At 44.1% G+C, this 9,733-nt stretch overlaps 1 protein-coding gene across 6 annotated transcripts in view; it reads right to left on the minus strand.

Moving 5' to 3' along the window:
- Nucleotides 1-9,346, minus strand: part of LOC308608751 (integrator complex subunit 6-like) — a 50,297-nt gene extending 40,951 nt beyond the window's left edge. For 5 of the 6 annotated variants that reach the window (XM_081222051.1, XM_081222053.1, XM_081222050.1 and 2 more), the window contains exons 1-2: nt 8,884-9,346; nt 8,666-8,743 (exon numbers count right to left, since the gene is read on the minus strand). In XM_081222051.1, the coding sequence (XP_081078177.1) occupies nt 8,666-8,743; nt 8,884-8,994 (189 nt within the window). In that variant the 5' untranslated portion in view covers nt 8,995-9,346. The remainder of the gene's footprint in view (nt 1-8,665; nt 8,744-8,883) is intronic. The other variant, XM_081222049.1, reaches the window with a different exon arrangement.
- Between the last annotated feature and the right edge of the window lie 387 nt (nt 9,347-9,733).

Consider the following 9,733-nt stretch of genomic DNA (forward strand, 5'->3'; position numbering starts at 1 on the left):
ATTACCGTAGTTACATTAGGAGTTCACATATATATTCTTTTCTACTTAGCCCAGGAAAAAAACTTCTAACCCAACCAGTTGGATCACCAAGTGTATCCAAAAGTCTAAGCAACCAAACTGGGTTTCAATACAAACAAGAATGGGATGCTTTCATATTTTTACCCCAGGGCCAAGGGTTATCAACCCATCAACTCTGAACTGTATGATAACCTTTCATGCACAAATGACTCCATTATAGAGGTGCTCACTTAGATCAGAACTTTGAGAGGGAGGATCCCCCTTCAGAAACAATTTCTAGGACATGAACATCATAAATATGTTAAGAAAAAATAGAGACCAACACTGTTGTCCAATAGAAACATAGTGAAAGCCACATATGTAATTTTATATATTCATGTAGCCACATTAAAAAAATAGAAACAAGTGAGATTAATAATATATTTAATTTAATCTAATATACCAAAAGTATTGTCTAAACTTGTAGTCAATATAAATATTGTTCATGAGATATTTTATATACTTTTGGTACTAAATCTTCAAAATCCCATGTTCAGTTTACACTTACAGCACATCTTGATTCAAACTAGCCACCTATTCAAGGGCTCAATAACCACACGTGGCTAGTGGATGCTGTACTGAACGGCGCAAATACAGCCAGTCTGACATGAATGACTGGTATATTTTGAAGAGCCATGCCTACCCTCACGGACACCTCAGCCCTTCACCCTCTTTTTTTTTTTTTTTTTTTTTGCGGTACACGGGCCTCTCACTGCTGTGGCCTCTCCCGTTGCGGAGCACAGGCTCCGGATGCGCAGGCTCAGTAGCCATGGCTCACGGGTCCAGCCGCTCCGCGGCATGTGGGATCCTCCCAGACCAGGGCACAAACCCGCGTCCCCTGCATTGGCAGGCGGACTCTCAACCACTGCGCCACCAGGGAAGCCCCCCTTCACCCTCTTTGATGGAACTCTTATAGTGTCCCCACCCCTCTCTGGGACCACTAGTCCACCTGGAGTTGTGAGGAAGAAGGGGGGGGAAAGGATGTGTTTTTAACAAAGCACCTTGGAAACCCAACTCCATTTCCCAGTAGAAACAATAGCAAACACAATAGTTCTATGGCTAAGTGGCATTAAGGGTTAAATAGGCTTTCCTGGGGAGGAAGGTCTGGGAACCTAATCACCATTTAGAACACTGTATCCAGGAGATAGCATGTTCCAACCTTCCAATAGGCACACAAAGAGACTGCCTGGATCTCTCATCTACACTCTTGGTAAAAGGGAACTGACAGCCATGTTTACAAAGAGTTTTTCATTTAAGTACTTAAATTAAGCTAGTTGCTTCCCTTCTTCATCCCTGTCCCCTCCTCCCCACATTCAGAGGGTCCTTCAATCCTGCCCTTCTCTGGAAAGCACATTTCTCCCTGAGATGTGGAACAGCTGCCATTTTGGAACACTCCGTGAAACTGAGAACCCTGTCTTCTGAACAGTTCTAGTTATATTTCTGAAGCAAAGGCAAACTGAAAAGGACAATATTTGCTGTTTCCTTATGTGTGCCCTGCCCTTCTGCCACCCTTCCTACCCCCATCCTAACCTCAAAGTCAAAAGCTCTCAAGTGGCCAGCACTAATGCAAAACTAGGCAATTTCAACTACATATTTTAGATCTCCCCCACCTCTCATCTCTCCAGCCCACCTCAATGTACGCTTCTGCATAATAACCATGCAAGCACACAGACAACAAGCCTTACCCTATTTGTCTTCAAATCCACCTCATAGCTCTTCATTCCAGGAGAAATGTACAAACTCTAGCTCGTAGGTTTCGAAGCCCTTTTGCGATCCAGTCTTAACTAGTTGCAATCTTGACTGGATAAACTGAATCATCACTGGGTCCTGTCAATTCTCCCTCCCTCACCTGCAATCTGTTGGTTAAGAGTCCACTGTTCTTGACATCTCCCGTATCTTAATCCACATTCTCCAGTCACCTTTTTCCAATGACTATTCTCAAGACCCTTGCAAGGACTAGGACCGTATCTTTTACTATTCCTATTTCCCCTTGGGCCAAGTCTTTCTTGGTGTCACCTTCGGCCCCAAGTATAGTATAGTACAGTCCACAGAGGGTGCTGAATGAACATATGGTATATGAAAGGCTAGATTGCTATAGTAGCAATCCAATGTCAGACTTATCTGCCAGAAACACCATTTTGGTCATATCACCACAATGGTGGTAAAAGTCAGACCAACGGCTGCCTTCAGGGGAGGAAGGGATTACAGGAAGAAGCAAGAAGCATTTTCTGGGTTAAGTTCTAGACAGAGGGTTAAGGGATCATAGTGGAAGTTGTTACACTATTTGGAGTAGGGGTGGGCAGAGGGGCAGGATGACTTTTGAGAATGTTGAATGAAGAGGTGAGGCATGTTAGGCCAACCAGTGTGTCCCAGGCAGAGGGAACAACATATGCAATGGCACAGAAGCAAGAGGCAGAGTGAGTCTGGAGAAGTGACTCTGAAGAGTGTGGGGAGACACTGTTGGCAAAACCAGCTTAAGGAGTTTGGATTTTATTCTGAAATATAATGGGGAGTCCCTGAAGAATTTTTAATAGGGGAATGACTTTTGAATTTACTTTAAGAATCAGCAATCTAGTGGCGATGAGGGTGAAGAATCAGTGGCAAGCAAGACCAGAAGGAGGGAGACCAACTGAGTGGCTGCTGAAACAATGGTCCAGATGAAAGTTGAAACAAGGGAGGAGCAAATAAGAATGAATGGATACAGACAGGTTTAGGATACAGAACAGACAGGACTCCATAATTGTCTCAGCACCCCCTAGTCATCTCCCAGCTGGTACTTAATGTGAAAGTAGCACTAACTCCCTTGACCAGGCATCTAGTCTTCTACCCCAAAATCTCCCCTTTTCTTTCTTTTTTTTTTTTTAACAAGAAATATTTTATTCGCTGCAAAACAAAACAACAAACAAAGTGCAGATAAACATAGTAGTATACACATGACCGATGGAGGGTTCTCTGTATAAGCTTTCACTAAAGTTCTAATTCCTCCTTCTACTCTTATATAAAGAAAAAGAGCTATCAGGCAGAGTACCTCATTTTTAAAATTCTTTCCAGTAAATTATATTTAATTCACAGGTTGGATAGAAGTCTGGAAGCATGTACTTTTTATGTATGTATGCATGTATGTTTAATTGATATATAACATTGTATTCGTTTCAGGTGTTCAACATAATGATTTGATATTTGTATATAGTGCAAAATGATCACCACAGAAAAGCTAGTTAATATCCACTGTCACACAAAATTACAACATTTTTTCTTTTTTCTTATGAGAACTTTTAAGATCTACTCTCTTAGCAGCTTTCAAATATACAACACAGCAGTGTTAACTATGGTCACCATGCTGTACATTACATCCCATGACTTATTTATTTTATACCTGGAAGTTTGTACCTTTTGCCACCCTTCACCCACTTTGCCCACCCTCCACCCCCTGCCTCTGGCAACCACCAATCTGTTCTCTGTATCTATGAGCTTGTTTTGTTTTTGTTTTTATTTTGTTTTGTTTTAGATTCCACATTTAAGTGAGATCACGTGGTATTTGTCTTTCTCTGTCTGACTTATTTCCCTTGACATAATGCCCTCAAGGTCCATCCGTGTTGGCACAAATAGCAAGATTTCCTTCCTTTTTTATGGCTGAATAATATTCCATTGTATGTATATATCACATTTTCTTTATTCATACATCAGTGGATATTTAGGTTGTTTTCATACATTGGTTATTATAAATAAGCTGCAATGAACACGGGGGTACATATATCTTTTCAAGTTAATGCTTTCATTTTCTTCAGATAAGTACCCAGAAGTGGAGTTGCTGGATCATACGTTAGTTCTATCTTTAATTTTTTGAGGAATCTCCATACTGTTTTCCATAGTGGCTGCACCAATTTACATTCCCACCAACAGTGGAGGAGGGTTCCCTTTTCTCCATATCCTTTCCAACACTTGTTACCTGTGTTTTTGTTAATAGCTATTCTAACAGGCCTGTGGTGATATTATTGTGGTTTTATTTACATTTCCCTGATGATTAGTGATGTTAAGCATCTTTTCATGTACCTGCTGTCCATCTGTATATCTTCCTTGAAAAATGTCTATTCAGATTCTCTGCCCATTTTTTAATCAGATTGTTTAGTTTTTTTGCTACTGAGTTATATGAGTTCTTTACATATTTTGGATGTTAACACCTTATCAGGTATATAATTTGACAAGATTTTCTCCCATTCAGCAGGCTGCCTTTTCATTTTGTTGATGATTTCTTTCCCCCTTTTTCATTTCAAAATAACTATCATCACACGCTTCAAATGGCCAATGAGGAAGATGAAAAGGAAGCAAGATCAGGGGAGGAACAACTAATTATAAAAGTCAATGCCCCACTTTTGTGGCATTTTGAGGTTTCAATGCACCTTCCATTGCCTCCGGTTGTTCTCACCGGCCACGTTGCCACTGTTTCACCCAAAACCACTTCCTTAGCTTCCAACCACAATGAAGGGCTCCCCTAAAAGTCACTCCTTTTCCAAATAAGCCCCATAAAATATACTCATGGGCATATGAAAAAGTTAAGCCTTAGTTAAAAATACCACTAAATGCTTGGAACACAGATCATTTAAAGAACATAGCTTTACTTCTTAGATCTGTAAGCCAAAATACTGCCTTTTGCTGATACATGTTAATGAAGGCACACAGATACCAGTAAGCAAGGCTGGCTACAGGATGTGAAAAAGCAACACTCAAGGGAAAATTGCACTTTTTCAAATGCTCTCTGTTTCAAATTACAGACTTGGGATATTTCTTTGAAACAACTCTCCCTATTTATTAAAAAAAAAGTCTGTACATGATTTATACATGTGTTTCAGCTATTTCTAGAAAAATGACTCAGTTTTATGTTTAGAAAAAAGCATTTCCTACAATAAAAAAGAAATCACTTTAAGAAAGTAGCTTCAAACATCAAACCATTTTGAATACTTATTATCTACTCCAGTCTCACGGCTCACTTTCTTCTTGGTGCCCTCAATTTGCTCAGTTAGTAGTAGCGACAAGCTTACCTCTGCTATTCACTGAATAAAAGGAAATTATGACTCATAGCAAAACAAAACATACAAGACAGCAGAACCTCAGCCAAAACTATTAAGAACTATTATACCAAAAAAAGAAAAAGAAAAAAATAAAACCCACCCCACTTCTTAAAACCATGTAGTAGTCTTATAAGGATACACTGGAAATTTTAAAATATTAAAAGGCTTCATCCCAGCTGTGTACACTAAAGATACCATTGTATAAATGTAGTGTTAACATTTGTGACACTATGTATAAAACCTGTCTACAAAGCAACACTTGAAACAGATGTAGCACAAAATACTTGCATTTCATGTGCTTTTTATATGGTTCCCCAAATCAAACTTAATTCCGTCCATGCCCAGCTGACTGCAAGTAACAGGTATGACTAATTTTAAAAGAGCACATAGCCATGTCCTAAGGGGTATGCAGTAAGAAGCTACTAAGTCCTGGGTGAAATACTATATTCACATGCTCAACAGTATACTTTAGTGAAGAATTCCAGTCACAGTAACTTTTCACAACAAGATTTATTGTCAGAGCCTGTAAGTGGATATACTGGGAATAGTTCCACGCCTATTAGGAAAAAAAACCTTCCAACCAAATGCACAACTCACGCCTGTTACACCACCAGCAGAACTGAATCTTCTACTAGGAAAAAAAAAATCGCTTTTGCAGTGTTTAGTGTTGGATATAACCAAGACCTGAGAAATAAGTAGGCAGTTACTTTGACAAGAGATAAACAATGGCCCTCCAACTGTAGAGAAATTCAAAAATACACTTCACGTTATTCTGCAGAAAAACAAGTTAACAAATAAAACCCTATCTAACATCACTTTGCTGAAAGGACCTCAGGCTCCTAGCGTAGAGTGCAGTTTTAAGTAGCAACTAAGATGCCTGCTGACAGTCAAATAAAGACCTATTTGATAATCGGTGTGACAGAAAACAGACATTTATGGCTCCCAGCTATTAGCAAGTGAAAGATTAGACTAAATTTTAAGAAAAATTCACCAAATGTTCTAAAATTTCAGACCTTCCAAAATGGCTAGATCCTAAAAGCAAAAGAACAAATAGCTACCACATGCTGAGGGGAGGGATGGGGGTGGGCATCAGGGAGTGACTGAAAGGGACTCACAGAAAGAAACTGCTACCAAAATATGGCGTATCATTAGAAATTCAGGTATAGCCAGCAAAATGACAAGAACATCGTTAAGATCATTAACCATTCCCTAGCACATGTAGTTATCATGTAAGATTAAAATGAAAGAACCTGAATAACTTTAGAGACGCCTAAAGACTAAAGAAGATAACTCATGATTAGCAATTGAAAGTATTATACCAAGTATCTTCCCATACCTGCCCTGCATAAGAAGAGAAAGAGCAAAGTCAACCTGGAAGAAGGTTTTTTACTTTAGGAAAAAATGTAGTGTAGAAGATGGCAAGATAAAAAGAGCTGACAGATGAAATTTCCACTAAAAACAAAATTCAACTTTTCCCCTCTGTTCACAGAACTATCTGGAGCCTCTAAAATACCATGGATACGTTACATAGCCAGTAAAAATTTTAAGTATGAAGACTATGTGGCAACCGGGAATAATTCATAGGACAAAATAGGTGGAAAAGGCAGAACTCAAAGTAATATGTACACTATGGTTACAATGCTAGGTAAAACGCTGTAATGATGGTTGTTAAGAAGGGGGCCAGACTTTTTCTTTTCCAAAGATTCTGTAAATATTGCCCTAAAAGTTTTATAGATCAAAAATCACGTTTAAACTATGAGTCTTGGCATTCAGGAAAATGTTAAATAAGTTATTCCTTTCAAGACAAAAAAAGGCACACTGCTGTGTAGTTTATCCTTTTAACTACTTCAAATTAAGGAGGATTTCAAATGGCCACACTACAAACGGTGGGTTCTTATCTGTATTAGTACTCAAAGGGTGTAGACGTTCATACTTAGGATGGACAAACATCTGCTTTTCTATGTGGAAAAAATGGTCACACCCTTGTAGGAAACTGACATGTTTAAAAAGCTTATGGCATTCTTAAAGATGTCTACTTGCTCCATGTTTCTAAATAGATAAATCAAAAACGGAAAACAAAGCATCAAAACCAGACCGGTTTTCAGGGGAACCTACTAATCAAACTGTTAACCGAAGCTACGAGTCACAAAAGTAAAGCCTCTCTGGTTTTATTTCTGAAGGAACGCTCTCTATAGCCAACTATTCAGTTTGGTAGGTTCCATTCTTTCAAACACCTCACTCGGCTAAAACGGATTACAACACATCCAGTGCCTCCCCGACCCTGTTAAGAGAATTCTGAGAAAAAGAGGGTATCTAGCGAAAGACGTCAAGGATTATGGTGATGTATTTAAAAATTTTCAATATGCAAGCAGGACTCTTATGCAGGTTGTTTTAATAGTCTGAGTTCTATTTTATCGGGCCACTGCAGGCAAAGCAGTTCTTTATCTCCTCACCATTAGGACAAGGGTAGGGAGGTGAAGTGCTCCCTACTTCTCTCCTGTAGGTCAGATCCCTGTGGATCGAGTCATCGCATTTGACTATTGTAACCGCGCTCAGAGAGTCCTCCCCTTCCTTCCTTTCTTTTCCCTGGACAAATCCCTACGTGACGAACACAAACCTAATTTATGATGTCAATAGGTAGGCCAGGTCCCTAAAAAGCTCTGTCCCCGCGGGTTCAGACTCTGCATCTCCCCGCCCCACCCTGTCGCGGCTTGGGTGGAATCGCCAATGAAACACTAACAGTAGCTAAGGTAACAGAGCCGGGCTTAACCGGACCGATGCCGGAGAAGAAGTGAAAAGAGTTTCTCCGGGCCTGGGGGTTGGGAGGCTGGCTCCGTGGACTGATTTTCCATTGGGTGGGGGTGGGTTAGAGACCACAGAAGCGCAAAAGCAGTAGTCTAATCTTTGAAGGCCGGCGGCCGGCTCTGCCACGCTCTCAGCAGGAAGGGGAGGGGAGCGGGAGCAAGAGGGGGAGGAGAAGCGGCGAAGGAAGGGAGGAGGGGGGGAAGGAGGGGCCGGGGGCGGAGCCAGGGCTCCAGGAAAACCCGCGCGCGAACCCGCAGCACCTCGGGGCGGAGTCGCCGGCTCCGTCCGGCCCCTCGGCCTCCACCGCGCGCGGTGCGCCCCGAAGGGGCGGGCCCGCCCGCAGCCTCCCTCCGGGTCTCGGGCCCTCCTTCCCCTCTCCTCCCTCCCCTCCCTCCTTTCCATCTCAGCAGCGCCCTCGGTCTCCCTCTCCGGCTCATACAAAAGCAAAATGTCCGCCATCTTCCGAGGCGGCTGCGCTCTTCGCCGCCACCGGCCCGGCTCTCCTGCGCTTTCTCCCCGGGGCCGCCCTTCCCCCGGCCCCCTCCCCGACCCCCGGCGCCGCGGCTCCTCAGAAGCCGCAGAGGCGCCACTCACCCCCGCCCTCGCCCCCACCTCGCCCCTCCCGCCCCGCCGGGCGACGCAGGACCGCCTCGGGCGGGGGCAGGGGGGCTCAGCTGCTCAGGCCGACCGGCTCCCGCTTCCCGCCCGGCCCACCCCCTGGATGGCCCCTTTACCTTGATGCAGTACGGGGGTTCGTCGTAGGTGACCAGCATGTACCTGTCTCCGCGGCTGGCCGGGTCCCGGGCGCGCAGCTGCGGGACGAGGGATGACGGAGGGGGCCGCGAAGGGAAGGGGGGAGGAGGGGGCGATACCAACGTTACAGAAGCACCTAAATCCACCACCACCCCATCCCTAGGGAACTCTCCCCAGCTCTCCCCTCCCCTCCCTTTACCTTCAAGAATAACTCCACAGCGCCTTTGGCAATGTCCAAATAGGAGGTGCCCAGGTCAGTGCGCTGGTTCATAGAGGCGGACGTGTCTATGAGGAACAGCAGGATGGGCATCTTCCCCCGCACCCCTGGCTCCGGTCCCCACTCTCCTGGCCCTCTTGCCCTCACTGCCGCGTACTGCCACCCGAACCCTCAACTCTCGCAGAGCCAGGGTGCAGGGAGCAAGAGTAAGAGGGGGAGACGGGACGGGACAGATGGAACTGCTCCTGGCCTCCTCTTTCTGCAGCCCCACCTCTTCTCCCTCCAAGGGAACTTGAAAGTGTGAGCGTGTGTAGCCCTCGGGGCCCTCCCCCTTCCTCTCTTCTGCCACCACTACTGCCGCCGCCGCCGCTGCCGCCGCAGGGACTATTGCCCGAGCATTGGTCCAAGCTCACTGAAGCGCTCGCCCCACACTGAGAGCTGTCTCTGTTCACCGACACACAACTTCTGTCCGCTCACCTACCACGGGCACCATGTGACCAGAACCCACGCCATTGGCTGCCAATTATATGTTATTTGCATATTCATTAGATGACAGGGCAAGGGGAGGGACTTGGGCGAACCCTGGGAGTTGAAGTTTGAACCCAGGCAGGGGGTAAGGGGAAATGTTAAGGACCCTCCTGTAAAGGACTTGGAAGCTGTTAGGATACTTAGGGTGGTTTGGATGGACTTTTCTCTTGCTCTTCAAAGATGATAATTCGAAAGGAAGAGTGAATTTGGGCAACAGTTGTGCAGAGGTACAGAAACAGATGCTTGGACAGGCTGTACAGAAGACTCTTTGCTAACTGCAATCGATCAATCCTGCCAGTGGCTA

This window comes from Mesoplodon bidens (assembly GCF_964165515.1).
Source record: "Mesoplodon bidens genome assembly, chromosome: X".
In the NCBI taxonomy this organism is placed as follows: Eukaryota; Metazoa; Chordata; class Mammalia; order Artiodactyla; family Ziphiidae; genus Mesoplodon; species Mesoplodon bidens.